Source organism: Chelonia mydas, chromosome 1, assembly GCF_015237465.2.
Source record: "Chelonia mydas isolate rCheMyd1 chromosome 1, rCheMyd1.pri.v2, whole genome shotgun sequence".
In the NCBI taxonomy this organism is placed as follows: domain Eukaryota; kingdom Metazoa; phylum Chordata; order Testudines; family Cheloniidae; genus Chelonia; species Chelonia mydas.
This window is the reverse complement of record NC_057849.1, coordinates 141,183,410-141,206,570: the sequence shown is the minus strand read 5'-3', so window position 1 is coordinate 141,206,570 and position 23,161 is coordinate 141,183,410. Positions and strand designations below refer to the sequence as shown.

At 37.1% G+C, this 23,161-nt stretch overlaps 1 protein-coding gene across 7 annotated transcripts in view; it reads right to left on the bottom strand.

Moving 5' to 3' along the window:
• Positions 1-23,161, bottom strand: part of POLA1 (DNA polymerase alpha 1, catalytic subunit) — a 349,214-nt gene that overhangs the window by 145,002 nt on the left and 181,051 nt on the right. For 6 of the 7 annotated variants that reach the window (XM_037901946.2, XM_037901935.2, XM_043537998.1 and 3 more), the window contains exons 33-34: positions 22,783-22,964; positions 20,881-21,012 (exon numbers count right to left, since the gene is read on the bottom strand). In XM_037901946.2, coding sequence (XP_037757874.1) covers positions 20,881-21,012; positions 22,783-22,964 — 314 coding nt within the window. Of the gene's footprint in view, positions 1-2,029; positions 2,302-20,880; positions 21,013-22,782; positions 22,965-23,161 lie in introns of those variants that run through there. The other variant, XM_043537999.1, reaches the window with a different exon arrangement.

Sequence of the window (23,161 nt, the reverse complement as noted above, 5' to 3'; positions counted from 1 at the left end):
AATGAAAGGGTTTGTCATAAGGTTACCTAAATACTATCACTGGTAATGTTAAACAAACTCAGGAGAATACTTTATTGTCGTGTTCTAGGTGCAAGGGGTAGTTCTGGATGTGTTAACTCCAGCCTTAGCCCTGTCTTAACAGCAAAAGCAGTTTAGCAACTGGTAAAATCTTGTAGACTCGACTGTTAAACTATGTCATTATGTACACTGATATTACATTGTCATCTTGAAAACAATGCTCAGTTCTGAGCTGCCCCATCTCAAACAAGAAATAGCAAAAATAGAAAAAAGGTATGAAAGACAGGCAATGAAAATGATTTATAGGCATGAAAAAGTTTCCGTGCGAGAACAGACTGAAAAGACTAGGACTAGTTAGGTTTAAAAAAGAAACAAGAGGGCACATGATGGATATAAGACAATGATTAGTATGGAGAAGGCAAATCAGGCACTTGATTTACCTTTTATCACAATTTCAAAAAGGAATGCCAGTGAAATGGAAAGGAAACAAAAAATTAAAACTATTAAAGGAAATTCTTAAAACATTGTGTAAAATAACCTGTGGAACTCCTTGCCATAAGGTATCACTGAAAACAGCACAATTCACAAAAGGTTTACACATTCATACGTGTGAGAATGTTCACAGTTAAACTACATTAGGAGGATACTTCCCCTGTGGACAGCTTATTCCCAAGTTTCCCATGGTGGAGTTTCTTGAACTTTCTTTAAAGCACTTGGTATCAGCCAGTGTCAGAGACAGAATACTAGGCTAGAGCGGCAACTACTCCACTATTGGTACAAAAATTCCTATGCTTACAATTATTCAGTTTCCCAACCTGCATTTATGGGACCAAACTGATTAATAACCAAAAGTTTTAAAAAACACAAATAAATATTTTCCCAGGATCTGATCCAAACAAGATTACCCGGATGCACAACTGAGTATACTTTCATTTCACAGAGTAAATGTGGCCTTTTATGATTCTAGTGTTGTTCATAGTGGAAAAGGAGAATTAATTATGCAGCGTTTGTAATGATACAGCAGTCTACTGAATAAGTCACACAAGGTTCAGGGGAAACAGTTATTGCAGCAGTTCGAAGAATCTAAAATAAATCATTTGTTGGTACAGCTCTTCAACCAAAATTAGAGTATTCTAGAAAACAGCAAGGGAGCCAAATTTACCATAAATAGTAAGCATATGAAAAGGGAGGCTTCAATTTGTCTTTGTTAGTATCCAGTTTATGTTTTCGATGGCACTAGCTATCTTGAAAGAAAACAAAAAGGAGCTCTATTTTGTTATGAGAGGGGACAGCGGCTAGTTCACTACTGTGTGTGTGAGTAAAAGCTACATTAATTTATTTCACAAAAACTTTACTTCAGAATTCTAATTCAAAATATCTAAAATGTACTTTTCATTTTCAACATGGTCCTGAAAATCTAGCTTTCATCTTGCGTACTACTCTGAAAGTAGTAGTAACCAGTTACAAAGGTGAGGTAGAAAGAGGGGAGAAATGAATGCCTTTTTGCTCTTACTATTAACTGATCTGGCTGTTTCATATGACTGAAAAGGCAAAACTGTTAGGTGTTCAGAAGAGACATGAGAATGTTTTCCCAAAGGCATTATTAACAATTAATAATCATTACACTGGTGCCTTGTTTACCTGACCTTGTGTAAATTCAGCAGCCTTGTAATTAGACCCATATTTTGCACATTTGTATATTTCCATGCATACATTTGACTCATTCATTCATCCATTAAAATTTCCTTGACAGACGTAGAAGGATAATCAGGGTACAATTTGTATTTACTGGATTACAGAAAATTGCCCAAACTGTTAAGTTCAAGGAAAGCGCATTCTTGTCTTTCTCTTGTGACTGATGTAAAAGTAATTACATATCAGAGGATGGCCCCAAGGCTCTCTGAAGAAGTAGCAAAGATTTTACAATCTGGTGTCTTTAGCAATATTTGTTCCTGAAAATGGTGACTGAGTTTTATAGACTAAAGAAAAACAAAACGCTACCTAGTATGTCTTCTTTAAGCAACATATTACACTTTAATTCAGTGGTAAAAAGTAATCTCTCATAAAAGTTAACATGTCATATTTATTGCTCACTTCATTACAAAAGACAGGCAATTTGCTTTCTCTCTCTGTTTCTCCTATCCAAGACCTCAGGTCTCTTGAACTGACTGATGGGTAGGGTCCTCTCACTTTGTAGTTCTGGAGACATCTAAAGCTGACAAAACTGAAACAGGGTGGAAGGACCCTCCTATTACTTCCTGATAAGAAAAAGTTCTTCCGAACCTGCAAATTGTGAAGATAATAATGGTATTTCAATATTAGGATAAAAGTTAATATTACAAGATACTAAATGTCTGACACTAATTACAGCACAGGACTATAACTGATACAACTTTGCTTTCAGAAAAGGAAATTACAAAACAACCAGTGTTGAACTACAGCAGTAAGTGGGGCTGGATCAGATACCTTCTCTAAGGAAAGAAATGGATAAATATAGGAAACTCTAATCGAGGTTTGCCAATCATCAAACATGGGGGGAAACAGAATAATAAAAGGCAAGAAGGAAGGAAGAAAATTATCTAGGCATATAAGGAAAATCAAATGAATTTTGAAAGGTTAAGGATACCAGGCATGAAATATATTCCTGCCTCAAGGCTGCATCAGATGAGGGCTCAGGCCCAGCTTCTATGTGAACTAATGAACACATGACAAGCTAGTTCATCCAGATGGTTGATTCACAGATTTCTTCCACAGAAGCTGATGACTTTTGGCCCAAGATGTCAAGGTAAATCTAATACATGAGCCTGTATTGTTTTTGGAGATTTATTGGCCTCTGTAATACAATGGAACTTTTGTGTTTCTTTCCTCTGAAGCTGAGATGACATGCCCAAAAAGGGAATTAGTTTTCCTCTTGGGGTTCCATATATTTCAGAGAACACCACAAAGGTCTATTAACACTAAAGGCCAGATCCTTAGCGGTGTATAAAGTAAGTGTTGCTCTGTTGACAATGAAGTAAAGACAAGTAAGATTGAATGAAGCGTTATCCTTTCCTATCCATACATTATTACTACTCTATTTTAGGACTACCACTTGGATCACCTTCCCAACAAAGAATGTTTCTGCAGAGGAATCAAGGTGAAAACTAGGAGGCGCTGACACGGTGGCCTCCGGGGAGGGCCTGGAGCAAGAAGAGGCAGAGTGAGGGTGGGGCCTTGGGGTGGGGTGGTGGCAGGAAGAGGCAGAGCAAGGGCCTCTTGGAGAAGAGGGTACAGAGAGGCCAGGAAGAGGTGGAATGAGGGCGGGGCCACAGGGGAAGGGGCGGAGTGGGGGCAGAGCCTTTAGGTGCAACACCCCAGGGAAAAATAAAAAAGTCAGTGCCTATGGTGAAAACTGCAGAGCTTAATAGTGCTGTCATTAACACTTTATAAACTTCCTTTCTGCCGGCTGATGCCCCTTCTGCCCAGAAGCCTACCATTGATTATGATGAGAGGGTGCCAATTCCTTCTGGAAATGTTATCTGTGACTAAACAGGCTTTAATGGTATAAGCGTTTCATTCACCGAACAAAGGAGGATTTAGATACTCTCAGTCATGAGCATTTAGGTGAAAGGAAACCAAGCTGTTTTTCTGAATTAGTTGACTTTAACCCGGATTTTCACCACATCTAGCACATGCAGTGCTTTTTTCCTTCAGGTGTTAAGGTTTTGGACAACATTAAAAAAAAAAAGTATTTCCTGTGATGTTTGCATGGCAGAGTTAATCATGGTTATGAAAGACTCTGGAATATGAATCATCTCATTCGCATGGAAGATGCAGTATGATTCACAGCCTCCAAGAGCTGACATTTCATAGACTATCCTTGCCAACTTGATACAAATAGAAAGCTCATCTTTATGCAGAGAATTAGAGGCCACCAGTCAAATGAAGGGTCATCAGAGCCTATAATACTGTGGTCAGCTGCCAGGTAGTGAAGATAGGATTGCGTTACCATGTTTAAAGCACAGAGAGGATCTGCAACACTACTTCCTGTAATGTCTCTAGCAGCAATGTTCTCATAATCATATTATCTAATAAAAGGTATAAATGATTATTTAGCCAGGCTACTGTCAGTAGCCTGGAAGCGTCCTGGGGGACTCAAAAGGTAACATTTCATTGACAGTGATTTCTGTATCACGGAACAATATGCCAATAAACTTCTGCTAGATCTAACAGAATTAGATTATCTCCTGGAGAAACTGGAGTTCGTGGGAACAAGATCCATTCTGAATTTCATCTTTTTCATCAGCCTGTTCAGTTTCTTGAGAGATGACCTAAATCCTTCCCCTCCTCTGTTTCTTTCTGTGAAGAAACAGAAGAAAGTTCTGAAGACCTTTCCTATTGAAAGACAGGTTTCCAATTGCCGCTGACTCTAGGTAGTACTTGATGCTTTCCAGATGTTTTGAAGTTTCTCATCAGCTTTCACAATTGAAGAGAAGGATGAAGGAGGTGGAAGAGAAGTCTTGAGCATCAGAGAAATCATGATATAGTCCTTCCTGTACCAATGTGTCTGAAGTCAGCTCAAATCAGGTGTCTGAGAATGGGATATCCTGCCTTTAAGTCTATTTCTGGAGAACTCTCTTGCAGTTACACAGATGAACTGAAATGAAAGAAAGATTAGGCTACTGCATGATCTTGGCTTCCTTCTCCATGTTCCACATCCTTATCTTACCCTAGAAAAATGAGGGGCCCTTTTCCCATACATCTGATGTGGGTAGGAATGAAAAGAGCTTCTGCCCTTGGATGACTGGCTTCTATTCTTTCCTGAACTTCACTCATTGCTAGTAAATATTTTGGCTTGTCCATGTTTTTAGCTAAAATCTTATTAAGCTTCTCCTTGAATGGTTACATGCTGCTCAGGACTTCATTCTGAGCAACAGCTGGATATCTAGTTAGCTGCCCTGGTTCTTAATGCTAGCCTCATGGAGTCTTTTACTAGTGGATTAGACAGAATGGAGGCGGGCAAGTTTTGGATTTACCTGTGGCAAATTCTTATCAGATAACAATGCGTCCCAAGAGCTGAAGAGGACTGACCTGCTCTTGCAGAGGTATCTCCATGGGTTTTTCTGATGGTGGAGTGCCTCTAATGCAAAGGTCTCAATAAGCCTCCAGATTCTGATCTCCTTCCCCTAAGGAAAGCCAGGGTCAAAAGGCTGAGTGCAATAATAGTGCAACTTTCTTTGGTGATCCTGAGAGGGTCTCCTTGCATATGGTGAACCTCCTGGACTTCAAGCTTATTCCACTTGTTCTGCTCCATTATGATAGGGAAGGAACAAATGGAGAGAAGGAACTCGGTAGACGGCTCCATTCAGGGAGCGAAACCCTGGAAATTGAGTGTCCCTAAGGGAGATGACAGAAAGAGAGAGCGCGCGCGCACGCGCCTGGGTGATTTTGCTTGCTGCTGGCCTCAAAGCCAGCTTTAAAAGCTGGAATTGCAATAAATGAAGTGGAAGTGTTTAACCATCACTCTGTTTGTGCAGTTGGAGGTAAAGAATCTAATAATGTTTCATAAGTAGTGGCAATTAATAATCTTCATTGTCTTGGATAAAAAGCACAACAAGAAATCATCTTCATACTTTACAGCTGGTAATCAGACTAGGTCATTTGGTGGTTCCTAGTTTTATTAGAAATTTGACATCAGTTGCCTCAATGTGAGGGAAAAAAGTGGTTAGGTACTATCCAATGAACAGTATTTTACTAAAGGAATCTCAGAATATTTTTAAAATTGGGATGTTCTCTCTACAATAGAATACAACATAAATCACTATGTTTCTTTGCAGCATTTAAAAAGAAAAGAAGAAAGAACAATTTTGGCCCCTGTGAGGTACATTTGAATGTTGCCTTGGATCTTAAATTGGGAATTTATCTTAAATGGAAACAAACAACTTCGCTAAAAATTAGACATTTATGACTTGCAAATTACAGATACTAATTATTTTCAGTATATACAATTATGATATTCTCAAGAGGTATTAATTTTGGGACAGATGTGCTTTCATCATGTAATTTGGAAATTAAGTTACACTCTCACGTATGGGAACTCAGAAGGCTGAATTTACGTAAGGATAGAATTGATAGAGAGGAATTTTATCTTCCTTGATAATTTTCTCTCTCTCTGATAAGAGTATGGCCAGCAAGCCTCACAGCTGGGTTGCCTTGCACTCAGAGGAACAGAGGCAGACTGCAGAGTTGATGAGGAAACATTTCCACTTGACTCCACTTCCTACCTTGTGCTTTCAGATACCTCTTCCAAAGCCAAGAATTTCTTCAAAATTTAAAATGTTAAAATACAGAAATATCAACTTATAACTACACGCAATGTTTCAAAACCATGCAGATGAGGGAAGTGAGCTAAAGGATGTATCTAAGATGTATGGAAATTTATACTTTTTTTTTTTCCAGAATAAAAATACACATAGTCCAAACTGAGGATTCTGCTATTATATTTTCCATCAAACCAAAAAGGGGAGGGAAGAATTTACTGTTCACATTTTCATCAGTGAAATAAAATCAGATATGGCAAAGTTTTCTTACTTGGACAAGTGCATGTCTACTAATCTTCACAGCTGGGGTGTGACTAGCAGTGCAAATTAAGGGAACAGGGAGGGGAAAGAAATGCCCATTTAAACAGATTATGGGAAAAGATTTTGTTGCTCTCTTATCTAAATTTAAACTTCATCTTCTGAAGCTTTCAGGACCATTCTCCCAAAGAAATCATTAGAGGAAGAATGCCCATCTCTTTTCTAATGCTGCACCAAGGTGAACATGGTCAACTATATCACTATGTTGCTAGTCTTTTCTGTTGATGCATTTTCCTCCCAGGAGGCCACTAGTGACTAGGTGGAATAAATGGGTGATGCCATCCAAGAGTTCAATATTCCTTGTTTTTCAATTCTGAACTACTCATTCTTTAATTGTTTTCCAATCTTGTTTAAAAAAATTCAATTGTTCTGCAAAAATCAAAATTAAATCAATGTTTTTCTCTGGGTTGCGGAGGATTAGGACAGAAAAAAAAAGGTAGAATAATCGCTTGTGATTATAAAACTGACCATTCTTTTCAGGAATAAATTCAGTTGCTGTGCAAAATATTTATTATCCTAGTGAATCATAGTTTCATCCCAGTGAAACACTGGCCTTTGATGTTTGACACTCTTTGCAGATGTTATTGCTACAAAGAAGGTGGTTTTGTTAAAAAAGATGCTTTAAGGTTCCTCAGACTTTCTAAACTAGATTTACCCTCCATGCAGGAAATGTAGGTATTTTTGGAAAATTTTAACAGTTTGGCTGTTCAGATGAATTTGGTCATAGTGGGAACCAAAGTAAATCTAGAATTCTGATAAGGATCAATTTTTTTCTCAAATAGCAACAGGTGAAGACAACTAACAGATTAAAGTCTATATCATCCTGAAGGCAATGTAAAACACAAGTGGATTTGTGTGATTTAGTCAGCACTAGTATCAAAACCTTCTTGAGACCCTAGAATATGAAATGGTGGTTTATGGTTTCCTAAAAGGCTGCAAGATGTAGTCGGATTCACCTTCTTCAATCTTTTTGTGCATTCTTTTCAAAAACTCAAGCTGTCAAGGGACTGGGATGAAGCTCCAGGCCCTGAGACAGAAGATCTGGATGGAGTCTCAGGGGAAGAGGCAGAGACAATCTACTATCAAGAAGTACCAGGATTTCCAGGACTAATAATTCTCCAAAATTATTCTCAGCTTGTTAGATTCAATCTTTTGAAATATTCTTGCTCTCAGGAAAAGGACAGACGAGAATATTACATTTACCTTTTTACTTTTTTTTTTTGGAAGATAGCATAGTGAAGATTCCATTCATCCTTATCAACCTTTCTTCTTCTTAGCCAATCTGCTCTGGCATTGTCACAGTCTTTCAAAAGGCAACCTTAACAGAGAGCTAGATGTTGTGGGGGGACATGGAAAATTTCAACAGGATCATAGAAGCAACAAGAGGAAAATCAGTGGGGGATTCTGCTCAACATCTTAGATGTCCATATACAAATGCAAAAAGTAGGGGGATTAAACAGGGAGAACTGGAAGTATTAGAACATAAAATAAATTATGACTTAATTGGCATCACAGAGACTTTGTGGCATACATCTCATGACTGGAATATTGGTATAGAGGGGTAGAAGCTTTTTCAGGAAGGACAGGCAGGAAAAAAAATGGAAAAAGGGTGTTGCATTATACATCAAGAATATATACAATTGTTCCAAGTTCCAGAAGGAGGTGAGAGGCAAACCAGTTGAAAGTCTCTGGGTAAAGATAAATGGAGGAAAAAACAGGGATGATGTCATGGTAAAGTCTACTATAGGCCATCAGAGAAGGAAGATGAGACATTTCTAGAAGAAATAGCAGAAATATCCAAAACAAAAGATCTGGTTGTAACGGGGACTTTAACTACCCAGAGAGCTGTTGGAAAAGTAACATGGTAAAATACAAAATTTCCGGTAAGTACTTGGAATGTATTGGGGACAAATTTTTGCATCACAAAGTGGAGGACAGCCATATTAGACTTGATTCTGACCAACAGGGAGGAATTGGTTGCAAATATGAAAGAGGAAGCACATTTGGGTGAAAGTGATCATAAAATGATAGATGTTATTATTCTGAGGAAAGGAAGGAATGAGAGCAGCAGAATAATTACAAGTGACTTAAATAAAAGCAGACTTTAGCAAACTCAAAGAACTGGTAGGTAAGGTCCAATGGGAAGAAAATCTAAGGGAAAAAAGAAGTTTAGGTGAGCTGACAGTTTCTCACAGAGATAATATTAAAGGCACAACAGCAAACTATCCTAACGTGAAGGAAAGATAGGAAGAACAATAAGAGGCCAATATGGCTCCATAAGGAGCTCTTTAATGACCTGAAAATCAAAAAGTGGAAACATGGAAGAATTGCACAAGGAGAAATACAAAAGAACAGCACAAGCATGTAGGAACAAAATCAGAAAGGCTAAGGCACAAAATGAGTTACACCTCGCAAGGGACATAAAAAGGCTATAAGAAACAAGAGAAAGATGAAGCCAAGTGTAGATCCTCTACTTAGCAGGGAAGGAGAGCTAATAAGTAAAGACAACAGGCAGGTTGAGGAGTTTAATGCCTATTTTGCTTCAGTCCTCACTAAAAAGGTAAATGGTGACCAGATATTCAATGCAGTTAATACTGATAATAAGGAGGAAAGAACACAAGCCAAAACAGGGAAAGAACAGGTTAAAGAATGTTTTAGATAAGTTAGCTGTATTCAAAGCAGCATGGCCTGATTAAATTCATCCTTAAGAAACTATCTGCAACAATCTTGGAACAGTTAGCAATTATCTTCAAGAATTCCAGGTGGACAGGTGAGGTACCAGAGGACTGGAGAAGAGCAAACATGGTTCCTGTCTTTAGAAAGGAGGAACCAATAGCACCCAGAAAATTATATACCACTCACAGCCCAATTTTGATACCAGGAAAGATACTGGAACAAATTAACAACCCTTATGGAATCACCCAGAGAAACACAGGGTTATAAGGAATAACCAGCATGGATTTGTAAAGAAAAAAAAAAAAAAGATTACGCCAAACCTACCTAATTTCCTTCTTTGACATTGTTACTGTCCTAGTGGATGGGGGGAAGCAACAGATGTGATCTATTTTGAGTTGAGTCCCACATGACATTGTCATAAGCTAACTACAGACATGGTCTTGATGAAATTACTATAAGGGGAGTGCAAAACTGGTTGAAATACTGTACTTTAAAGAGTAATCATCCATGGTTCACTGTCAAATTGGGAGGATGTATCTAGTGAGGTCCCACAGGGGTCAGTCCTGGGTTCGGTGCTATTCATTATTTTCATTAATAACATGGATAATGGAGTGGAGGGTATGCTTATAAAATATGCAGAGATACAAAGTTGGGAGAGGTTGCAAGCACTTTGGAGGGCAGGATTAGAATTCAAAACCACCATGAAAAATTGGAGAATTGGTCTGAATTTAACAAGATGAATTTCACTCAAGACAAGTGCAAAGTACTTCATTTAGGAAGGAAAAATCAAATGCACAACTACAAAATGGGGAATAACTGGCTAGGTGGTAGTGCTGCTGAAAAGGATCTGGGGTACTCTAGCAGATAAATTGAATGAGTCATCAGTGTGATGCAGCTGTAAAAAAGGCTAATGTTCTGGTCTGTATTAACTGGAATGTCAAGACATGGGAAGTAGTTGTCCCGTTCTACTTAGCATGGTGATGCCTCAACTGAAGTACTGTATCCAATTGTGGACACCACACTTTAGGAAAGATGTGGAGAAATTGGAAAGAGTGCAGGGGAGAGTAACAGGAATGATAATCAGTTTAGAAAACTGTGCATGTTTAGTTTTCAGAAAAGACAACTGAGAGGGGAACCTGATAACTGTCTCCAAACATTATAACGGCTGCTATAAAAAGGACTGTGATCAATTCTTCATATCCTCGGAAGGTAGGACAATAAGCAAGGGGCTTAATCTGCAGCGAGGGAGATTTAGGTTAGATATTAAGAAAGACTTTCTAACTATAAGCATAGTTAAGCTCTGGCGTAGGCTTCCAATGGAGGTTGTGGAATCCCAATCACTGGCCATTTTTAAAAACAGGTTAGACAAACACCAGTCAGGGACAGTCTAGGTTTATTTGATCCTGCATCAGTGCATGTCTCTTCTTAAGGTGCTTTTCAGCCTTATATTTCTAGGATTCTCGGTGTATGGCCTCAAGGGACTTTGAATATTCCATTCTGCCCAAAAGAAAAGGGCTACTGATTCCTGATGTAGAGTGAGTAGCTGAAAGGCACTCATGCTACTTGTCTAAAGTCTCTCATCATCGAACTGTTATCTATCTTGATCAGTGAATAATACACAGCTCTTGTATAGCCGGCACATCTAGCTTCAGTCCTACAAACTTCTGTAAAACTAATCAAATCATGGAAAAAAAAAAAAAATTACACTGTGGGTCCCCATCCTCCCCTTAGATCACACTCCAGGAATAAAATTCTGCTTCCCATGCACATCCCCAGCTCTGGAGACTGGCATCTCTTATGATCTAACTTGAGTACGTCTACCAAACAAAGAATGCTGTCATGTTGTGGGACAGGGGAAGAATGTGAGGTTTCTTTTTGATTGTGATCTCAACTTTTGTGCAAAACACAGTTACACAAATGGAGAAAGAAAAGGAGGACTTGTGGTACCTTAGAGACTAACAAATTTAGACAACGAAAGCTTATGCTCAAATAAATTTGTTAGTCTCTAAGGTGCCACAAGTCCTCCTTTTCTTTTTGCAGATACAGACTAACACGGCTGCTACTCTGAAACCTGTCACAAATGGAGAGGTCATTCTTGAAACATTCCCCACTGTAGCAACTCTCTCAAGGACACTGTTATGCCCAGAACCCATAGAAGAGAGGCTGCAGCTGGATGCTTACTGCTCAGTAGTGGATGTATATCAGACTACAGCTTTCCGGCTCCTTTCTTCAGATAGGACTACTCTTGCTTGAAGAGCATCTCTTTTGTTTACTCCTGGATGATCTAAAACTATACTGGGTATTAGACTTGTTCTCTCTAAATTTAAACAAATCTATGGGACCAGAGGGTTTCCATGACTACTTGGATGTTTATATTTACTTCTCTTGTCTGGACCTTTATCAGAATGTCATTCACATAAGGAAAAAGATAGATGCCCTATAGTCACTAGTAAAAGGACCTGATTTACACATTCAGTGACGTCAAAAGATATAATTCTGCCTTGGTAGGGTTAGGTAGAGTGATAGCCCTGAAAACAGAGTGAAGAAAGCCAATTGTAAACGGAGCAAATAAAGGCACAAAGAAAGGAACTGGTTAAGTTGAAATAATGTCTCAAATTTTTTTTGTCCATGATTGCTGAAATTCATACCAATAGTTCCCTCCTAAAGGAAGGCTTCTCTATGGACCTGATGAGCCATTTGAAGCCCAGCACTGATTTGATCTCAATGGGCCATTTCAGAAGAAGAAATAAGAGTAATGCCTGAGAAGTGCATAACTCAGTAGTGGCTGCCTTTGCTGTGCCAACTGACAGGAGTTTATGAATTGCCTGCACCATAAAAGCTACCTGTTCCAGGTTCCTGATCACTGAAAGTGGTACAAAGGATAGAGAAGGAACTTTGGTAAACATTACTACATTGTCCCCGGAACCTACTGTGACAGCTCATTTTCTGAGACTGGGTCAAGAATACTACCTTCTCAGGAGGTGCACTGAGCGTCTGGAGTCATGCAATTGGTCTGTTTGCGCTTGGTCCTTGACCTCTACTTTCCCTAAGTGGTTTGGACCAAAATCTGTATTTTTTGTACTGATAAAGTGGTATTCTTCTAAACTGTCTAAAATTAAATTAACAAAAGGGACTCTTTAATTTAGTAATATGCTTTCCTTTTCTTGCATTTTCTGCTACCTCATTTTTGAGGGCCTCACTAAACCACTGCAAATCTTGTAGTTGCTGAGATCCATCTGATATGGCAATTGCCTCTCCTCAGGCACATACTGGTCATTTCATTAGAGGAAAAGTATCTTGCTGAAAATAATAGCATTTAGGAAGGTGTCAGTAATAAGTGACCAGAGATATTTTCTTGGTGGACAGTTTTAACTTTTACCATAAAATGTAAATAGAGCTGCATACAGCACAGATAACACATGTAACAGAACATGTAAAAGACATAAAAGTAGGATAGATGCAGCAGAGAATCCAAAGAACCTCATCCCTAAGGAAACTAAAAATCATTCTGCACCAAGGATCCTCAGGAAAGAGGCCCTCATCAGAAGGAATTACTGTCTTTTGCTAATGAAAAGAGTACTTTGACAGGTGTGTGAACTTTACCTTAGCATATTTCAGCTTCACAAAATTTTACATAATTTGGAAACTGTTAAGACAGTGTCTCCACTTTGCAAGGTCATCTTATTTTGAATCTATTCCAGAAATCAATAGTTTCTGGGATTGTTTAAGAAAGAGGGGAGGGGAAAAAATAAATTTTTCTGTTTGAGGGTTCTGCTTCCTTCCTCCGAAGATTCAAAGATGCTACTGCATTTTTCTTAAAAGCAAGAAAAACCTATGTATCTGTGGTGTCCTTTGACTGATTCTTATAATTGTGAAGAAGATATTTCACTTTCCTTTTTGGACAAATAGCGAAGATTATATATCTTTATATCTGATATTTTCCCCTTTTTTCTTTTTGTTTTGAGAAAAGGAAAGAATTAGAGGAAGATATGTCTAATGAAGTTTGGGCGAATACATATTCTGGACTCTTAGAAGGAACAGAGAATGCTAATCTGCATTATTTAATCCCTTTCTTCTTCTCCACGGAATGATGAATTGCGGAATACTTGGATGATAGAGACTTTTTTGTTTCCATTAGCTGCTTTTTTCTGCTGTCTAGAGACTTTCAAGGATTCACTGAAATGGAAAAATTTCTTGAAGCAAGGGGACACTAAAAAAAGGAATAAACCAAAATGTTCAGGGAAAAGGATTCTTGGTACAAAATACTTATTCCCCCCGCCAGTGCTGGTAAAAACTATAAAAATCTTTTTGGGAATTAATACCTCTGATTGAGGACTGATTCTTGATTAGTGTCAGTAAACCTCAGGTACAGACACTTAGGTTTCTGCTGATAGTAACAGCTACAGATGGCTTCTTATCTTGTTCCAGTACCTGCCCAACTTACTTTGTCTTAGCTCTTAGCATAGACAGGCCTACCTGCTCTGACAGCTGAATGTGAAGGTTAGACTGTATTCCCTGTGCAGGAGGTGTATTAGCAGTTAATGTTACTGTCTGTTCTTTAACCTCCTGAGGCCTTTGAGCACGGACCACTAGGTCTGGCAGTGAGGAGGCCTTACCAATGGCATTAAGAGACTTATCTGCTCCTTTGGCTGCTGTAGTTGAAATGCATACTAAGACAGACCCTCACTCTCTCCAATACCAATACCAACTTTCAAAAACATTCCATAGCTTTCTAAAAGTAGTGTCAAACCAAAGGATTCTATACTTGTAAGAAAACATTTTGGTAAAGAAAACAAATATTGACAAAAATGCCTGTTGCCTCTATGGAAGCAGGACACTGAGCAGGGCAAGGTGGGAAGGGAAGTCACGTCTGGTGGAAGTGTGACCTCTTCTACTCTAGAGACTTTTTTGGATCTTCTGCCATATGTAAGATAAGACGTTCAAGGCCAATGGACTACATTTTGGATGATCTTCCAGCAAGATGATTAAAATGGCCTCCAAAAGTAAGAGCTTCAATTAGTAGCATAGATGTATTTGATTGTTTGATAATTCACTGTAAAGAGCATTATTTGCTTTGAGTCAGAGATGCAAGTATAGCAATCAAAATTACAGTTAGAATTGGCAACTTTGTTTCATAAATATTAGACATACCCAAATTTAACTAATTATTGGACTCATATTTCTTGTCATATCTCAAGTGTTTTTACACATTAGAGGTCCGTGTCTATCCAAAATTACATTAAAAATTTGAATGGCGGAGAGCAAAAAGCCTAAGCCTAGACAGATGTAAATACGTATTTCAACAATTAATGCTAAAAGAGAATTACATGAATATGAAAATCTGAATTCCAGTATTGGTTCCTGGTTGGCTATTGAAATTGCCTTGGAAACAGTCAAGTCTAGAATGAGGCTATGATTGTCCTCTCTTATCTCACATGCACCACTTTGTCATCATTATCATGACCTCCAGGCTGCGGCCAAGGCATGTCACTGTTTCTGTTAATGGACTAGTTTCAATAGTATGCACTCAGAAATGGACTTCACTACTTCCATAACACTCAGAAAGACAATTCTGTCCAGTCATTGGAACAGTGGGTCAATAATGGCCCAGTTAAAATTACACACATTCTTACACCGTGCATGTAGAAAAGGATAAACATACCCTATTTTCTAAGCCGAATTTCACCCAATCTCAATGAAATATGTGATGAATAACTGCTTATCATTCCAAAGGGCCCATATGGTTTCCCAAAGGGTCTCATCCTATCTCCAGTCCAGTGTACATATGAGCTTCTAGGGAAGACTAAGATTGTTTGGCCTACAATACTATCAGTATTTTGATTGTTTCCTCATTGAACAGTAAATCTCCTATTTCCTAGTGATTAGCAAAAATAGGGTTCTGGCTGAAATTAGCTGTCAGTCTAAATGAAGAAAACACAGAGGAGATGCTATTGGGCAAACCAACTAAAAACCAAAGAAAATCTTGAGAATTTGATGGGAGATTTTCTTTTCATTCATTCTTAGGCCCTTTGGAACCACTAACAGAACCAATGTTAGCCTTTTACCTTTCCTTTGCACTGCAATTGTTTTCAGCTCTGCCTTCACTTGGAAGCTTTCCCTATTATGGAAACATCACCATCGTGTCTGATTCATAAAGTGAGACTACAATGATGTAATTCCAAACTCTGCAAAAGCCTCACAAATCCATGTATATATAGTAGATAATGTATTTCCCATAATAGCCAATACTCATGCTTGGATAGCAGCTTCTCATCATAGTTGACTAACACCTTCCTCAAATGACCTTTTAATTTCTCCTGTGTTTTGGTCTTATTTACTCATTATCAAATGCTTAAACACCCTAAAGTTACTAGTACCAAAAAGCTTACAACAGATTAATCTTGGGAGAACATGATTACAGAACAGTCATCACATTCCTTACAATCATATGTTTACCTGTTCACGTGGTGTCCACCTGTAGCTTGTTGGCAATGCATTTGATTGCAGTGTGGGAGAGTCCAGGTTCAGAACCAGACCTGTTATCTTTGTACTGTTATGTGGATACGTATTGAAATCTCAATATTTACATGCTTTTTATAACTTCTTATGGCATTTTTTAAAAAAAAGTTCACCTTTCTAAATGTGCTAAATATTAATGCAAAAACCAAGATATACACAAGAACTAAAATAATTCAAGAGAGCTTCAACTAGGGTACCTATATTCTTTATACTGAGACCTAATGTGCCAGCAGCAGACCACCCCACCACAGGTAAGAAATGAGAAATTTTGAGGGCTATTGAACACTGAATTTTCACAGCAGAACAGCACAAAGTTATTTATCAGTGTTCAATAGCCTTCAAACTCACTTTCATCTGTGGGGTATAGTGGTTCAGTGGACAAGGGCTGTGAAATAAAGGCATTTTGTTACACCTTATTTTAAGGCTAGTTGCATTTTTTAAAATAAATACTGTACATAAAACAAAGATGCATAAGTCAAAACAGGTTTTACAGTGTTAGTAATTGTGAACTAATGGGAAATAAACTTGAGACTTCCTTATATTTAAACCTATCCCTTAACTACAGACATGCTGCTGATGCACCACAGGTGCACATTAAAAGAACAGGTAATTGTGTGGTAATAGTTCTTCAACAACCCACTCAATGCAAGGTGAACTTTGCTATCAGTCAGATGGCATGTGTAATGTACTCTGTTTTTAGCTTCAATTTGTGGATATTAAATTGGTAATCCATTTCTTCTCTTAATAACCAAAGGAAATATGAGGAAGGTATTTAGGGGTGCTAAGTGTTAGATTCTCCAATTTTCTTATGGTTATGGATTGGGATGTTCCTGGGGTTTATTAAAGGCAATAGAATAGCTAACCTTTATTCCACAAACTCTTTCTATAATGTGTCCCCACATTATAGACAAATATTTAAACGGGAAGTTTCTGTTATACTTTTTCAACATAAGAATTAGAGGCAGATACCATAAATTAAGTGACTCTACTCTTCAAGGTAAAAGTTGGGTTTGTTTACTCATTTATGGTCATGGATTTCTGTCCTAGCCTCTCTCCAGCATGGATGTTTCATTGATGGCTGAGGGTAACACTTCAAAAATGAACCAGCTAAACAAACTTCCCAGCAGCACTTGACAGAGCTACACCTATTCTTCCCACTTCCAAAGCAGTACAGAATTAATTACCAGTTCTATGGATCTATTGTAAGTATAATAGACTAAAGAGCTATCACAGACACGTTTATTGTAAAAGCACAATCCCAAGAGTGTCTAGTAGAGGGCCAAAACGATTAACACAAATGCTTTGTCAGATCAAAAATAAAACCTGCACCGCCCAATTGAGGAATGAATTAAAACAGTGGGTTATCTTTCAAATTAACCAGGGCAGTTAGTGAGGAAAATTTCATGAAAGTGTAATTCTTAGCCTTTGTGAATCCACACAGCAGGCATTCTGCCAGCTGACAAGATGATGAAATTTTCATGCTTAAAAAAGCCCTCTTCATTTCCCAATTTAGATTAGCTATTTCTCTCTCTCTATTTGCTTTTCTGCAGCAGAATTTAAAAAACCTGAGACCAATCTTTCAAAAGAATAATGCAGCTCTGGAAAGAAACTAAAATCTTTGGATGTCATCTTGGCTTAATATATTTGCAGTTACAAATAAATAATTAAGATCAAGGCTGGGTGTATGTTATTTAATATTAAGGAATTAACTACTGGAATAATGCTAAATGCGGTTTGTGGTAGCTAAACAATATTTCAGTGTTCAAATGGAAACAGGCTGGTTTTAGCAACAAAGAAATGTATTTTACAAAAAGGTGAATGCATGTGTTAAAATAGTAGGAATTATAGCAGGCTTGCACAGTTCTACTTGCCCACTTCCATGGTGTAATTATTTGTTTTTTGTTTTTGTTTTGTCTTTTACAAGGAAAATATCATTTGATTTTTATTAGCACCATGACAAACAGATTTTGTACCTAACCTGGTAAATTTTCATGATAAATTTACAAGGCTGGACTTTTTAAGCCACTTAAACAGAATAAGGAATGAGGGAGGAGTGGTCTGAAATCCTTAAGGGCCTGATTCAAAGCCCATTGAACTCAATGGAAAGACTCCTATTGTTTCCAATGGGCTTTGGAACAGGCGTTAAGAAACCATCAGAATCTAGGCACTGTTACCTTCATAAAATGTAGTTTACTATATTTTCAAGGTTAAAACAAAACACTAAATTTTTATATAGATATATTTCTGTTTTAGGTACAACTTCCTCCACAACTGAAGGGTGCAGCCATTCCAACAACGATCCGCTACACCCAAGTCTCAAAGTTTCATCCAAAGTTTTACTCAGAATGTATGTCATTATAGTTTATAAGATTATATATTTCACTTATCCCAAACATCCCATTTGAAAATGTTCAACTCCAACTGTTACACAGCTATTAGAAGTACTGGATAAAAGAGATATGAAGCTCACAGAGCACCTGCCTCTCTAATTGTTACTGAGATACAATAAAGGTTTCCTGTCCAACTCAAAGAAATCTCCTTTTTACAAACTAAAAATACTATTCTATTTGGAAATAAGATCTGGTAGCACAGTAATCTCAGTCTTCTGGAGACTAATAATGATACTTGGCATTTATACAGCTTTTTTACCTTCAAAATGCTGTACAAATAATTTGATCAACTGGTCTAAAGCTCAATTCATTCCTATTAAAATGTATCAAAGTTCAGGGAACTCCCGGTTACACTTCTGTAACTTTCACATGAAGGAGCTCATTAGTTATATTCAATCACAATTTCTATGGACCATGGAAAAGGATATTTAAAAAATTAGAATGTAATGAACCTTTCTAATCGTTTGGCAGCATTCAAACAATGGCACTTTGCATTTTGATTTATAACTTGATTTCATAATGATGTGGAACAAACCTACAGCAAAACTTTATTGATATGGACAGAGAGCATAGTGCAATACTAACGCTTTCCCCTTAACTTGATCATAATTTGTCTCTTTCAATGTGCTCAGTATTGTACATTCTGTGCATGTAACGTTTTCTTGCACATTAAGTGCTAGAAATGTGCTTAGCACTTGTTAAATAATTATAATAATTTAAATGCATCAAATCTAGAAAAGTTTAGCAGATAAACAACTTTTATACTAAAGCTACATGCTTTGATATATTGCCTTAATAAAACAAATTTCATTACGATACAATAATTATGTTATTTGAATGTCCATTTTGGAAACAGATGAACTTTGAAAGGAAGCTTCTGCTAGGCTAAGGTTAAATGAATAGCATATCTATAAATATGAGGTCTCAAACCCTTATGTTCGGTATGGTGTTACCTATTCAAACCATCTGCCAATGCCGTCAACTCTCATATTCGCACTTCTAATTAAGTGACTAACTTTAAACATGGTAAAGAACTGTTTGGCTCTATGAAAATAGGGCCGTCAAATACTACAAATAAATATAAAGGAAGACACCTTTTTTCAAAAGAATTTCTTAAAGGAATTGAGATAAATTTTTTCCACTGGCAATGTGATAAGTATGGAAACATTTACTTAATAATGTGTTAAGAACTAATACAGAGGAAAAATCAAAACACAAGTGAGAGCTATTAGAACATAAGCATAAACTGGAGCCATTAGAACAAATTATTACTACTGTACTTCCCTGCAAATCTTTTGTAATATTCAGCCAAAGGAACCATCAATTTGGTAAGCCATTCAAAAGACTAAATTTTCAAAAACAGAGTCTAATTTTGGTTACTCAGCTTTAGACACCTAAGGCCTTATTTTCAGAAGTGCTGAGCATCTGAAGTTCTCACAGTGACTACTATAAATCACAAATATCCTTTACCATTTCACAGAAACATTCCCAGGATCTAGTTATGATTTACGTTGCAACTAAAAAAGAAAATGAACTCATTTCAGTAGATACACATTTTCATTGTATATATAGAGTCATACTTAAGTTTGTCTGTACACTATAAAAGTGACTGAATTAGTCCTATGACATCTGAATACTTTGATACCCAAGAACTGGTTGTGTCCAGTTTATAAGAATCACGGAGCACTGTAATACATAGGATATCTTTTATTTACATTTTTGAACCACATATGGATATATCAAGAACAAGCAGTAACATTTTGCTATTAAACAACCTTCTTCATCCTGCTTGGAAGAGGCCATATAATGCCAAGAATGCCAAAACCTTTATGCTTGTGTCTGGTTTCAACATATTTGATTAAAAAAAATTGTATCAAAGTGGTTCTAAAAATCTTGCAAGCCAGGAAGAAACCTTCATAACCCACAGAGCTAGTAAGAAGTTATTCTCCGTCACCCTTCAGAACATTATTCGTGGACAAGGCCTGTTTTCTCAAATTCATGGGCTGTTCATTAAATAATGCATCTTGAACCAGATTTAGTGTAAAAGAAAAGTTGGTATTTGCATGTTCAAATCCCTACCTTCATAGATTTTTCTAAATGCGGTAGAGTCACCTTTTCTTCAAAAAAGGAACTTAAAACACAAAGATCTACTCTATCTGTAACATGGCCAATAACTTACAAGCAAAAATTTAAAATGTTCTTATCTATCATCTAACACTGGAATGCGTTACCTAGGGAGGTGGTGGAATCTCCTTCCTTAGAGGTTTTTAAGGTCGGGCTTGACAAAGCCCGGGCTGGGATGATTTAGTTGGGGATTGGTCCTGATTGGAGCAGGGGGCTGGACTAGATGACCTCCTGAGGTCCCTTCCAACCCTCATATTCTAGGATTCTATGATCATATCCATTTAGACTAGGGAATGTTAACATTTCTTTTAGAAATAAGAAGTATTTTAAATTAGGATTTAACATCCATCAATCTATTTTAATGAAAATAAAAATCATATTCGTTATGGGGGAAGAAAGGTTTTTTCAGCTATTATAAAGCACAGTAACCAATATTGCACAAAATGAATACTTTGTCACCCCCAAGAAAAACTGAGTACCCAGTAGAGAACTGATGATTAATTTAACTTTGTAAAGAATACTTTTTGGATACTTACATTATAGTAGCTTTTTAGGTAACGTCTAATATCCAAGAGTAGTTTGTTGTTCATTTGAATCACACAGTGGAAAGGGGACTCATCACATTCTTTCTTACTGCACTGTTGCAAGCTGGGTTCCATAAGCTTTCCCTGAAGATTAAAATAATGTTGAATACAATCACAAAACCACTATAAAGTTATCACATGAGAGTGCATATACAGTATACACACAAACATACGCTAGCAATGCATAAAGAGACAAAATATTGTAAAACCCTTCTTCAATTTAATCCCCAGCAGAGGTCTTCCTTACTCCCACCTCACGACAATTGGCTTCTCCATCCCTAAAGATTCTTCTCCACTAGGATATACAGTCCTCTCACTCTTCTCTTAAATAAAGGTCATTTGGGGAACTTAACAAATCACCTGCTTCAGACTTTATCATTCAACTAATGATGTTGAATAAAAATAAACTAATGAAATCTATAGTAAAATCAATTTCCCTGAAAAAGACAGGCTTATCACATTTATCAAGGACACCAACATCCTTCTCAAGACTATTGATTGTAGTCTTGGAATCATTCTTATTAAGCATCAGATGTGAAGATGTGCTACAAGAGTGTACATCATTAAGCTATCTTTTTTGTTTCAGGCTCATTTAATAATTTTTAAAAGTACAAAGAATAACAATAAAGGTTTATACCATCTTACCCACTAAAATTATAGACTGTACATTTGATTAAATGGTCAATTGGAACATTTTGCATATCTTCACACATGTGAAACTGAGTTTTCAGATCCTAAAGACTGATTGTAAATAGCTAAAATTAAGTTAGTGAAATTTTCATTGTAAAGGAACACCCTATTATGGGTGTAAGATTATAACAGTTTGTGAGGGATTTTTTTCCTATTAATATTTAAAATCCATGCTTTTCTGATCCGATCTGGCTAAAACCTCACCCACAACACTAAGCAATTCCAGGTGTAAGAGATTTTAGAGCTTGACATAAGCTCTTCTACAGTTAGTCCATCTGCAAGTCGTCAAGCCTCCACGCAATTAACTATCGTATTTACAGCTGTAATGAAGCAAAAGTCAAGGATTTACAAAGCATTGCTGATCTGTGTCTGTTTTTTCCTCTTGCTTGCTTCCAATGACTGCTTTGTTTTGATTCAAAAAATGTGAAACATCTGCTGTTTGTCCAAATTAACTTAAAATAATTACTTTTAATTTAGATAAAGGATATATTTGCTTTAACTTTCAAGGTTTTCATTACTCTGCAGCCTGCTAATTTGCCAATGACTAGTCCATGCATAACATCGCAGCAGAGTTAAATATCTGGCCCTCTTTCAAGTTCTGAGCCAAGGTCAGAGATACATTTTTTGGCAGCACTTCTTGACAGGAATGCATCCCTTATGACTTTTTATGTCTGATATACAAAGACAGCAGGAAAGATAGCGCAGAAGTACCTTTCTCTCAAGAAGGGAAGTGGGATGTAAAAAGAAAAACACTGATTTTCAAAAACATTATGTTCCAATTAATATGATTAAGGATAAGAAAATGTTATTGCTACAAGCAGGCTTCATTAAATAGAAAATTGTAAGTTGCAAAGTTAAGATAAATATTAAATATAAAATAATTACACTAACTTCTTTTGTAAACCAAAGCAGTACACCATTTGGCTTCATTAATCTGACAAATGCTTCCAGAGTACAATGTGCAATGCTGAAATGTGTGAATGGAATAGGATTCAGCACTGACATCATAATCTCTGATCCAAAGTTACCAATAACAGAATCAAAACAGTGTCTTTCCCCGGTCCAAATTCCAATGAACCGTGTTTGAAAAGCCCCTTTTTTCTACAGGAAGCCTTTCCCCCCCCCGCAAACCTAACTATGGAAACAAAAAGACCAAAAACTAACCGAACCATCAAAGACATTGTCATAAATGTTCTCTGTTCCACATCTCGGACAGGAAAACTTGAATCTTTCACAATCCCTATATTTCTCCTCATCAGTGAGCTGAGCTGGGCCACCAAGCAAGGCATCGTTCTCCTCATCTTTATGGTAATGGTGATGGACTTTGAATTGGGATGGATCCAGTCCTATTAATGAGAAATAGAAATTCCAAGACCAAAGTAAGTAATTCAGCTAGGTCAGTTTTTTCCCTTAGATTTGGTACAACAGATTCAAAATGGGTCACAAAAATGTAAATTCAGAAAGTAAAAAAATCTATCCTCAGGAGAAGATTGCTTTAAAAAATATAAATACATTTCACAATGTTTAACCTAAGATAAGGTTC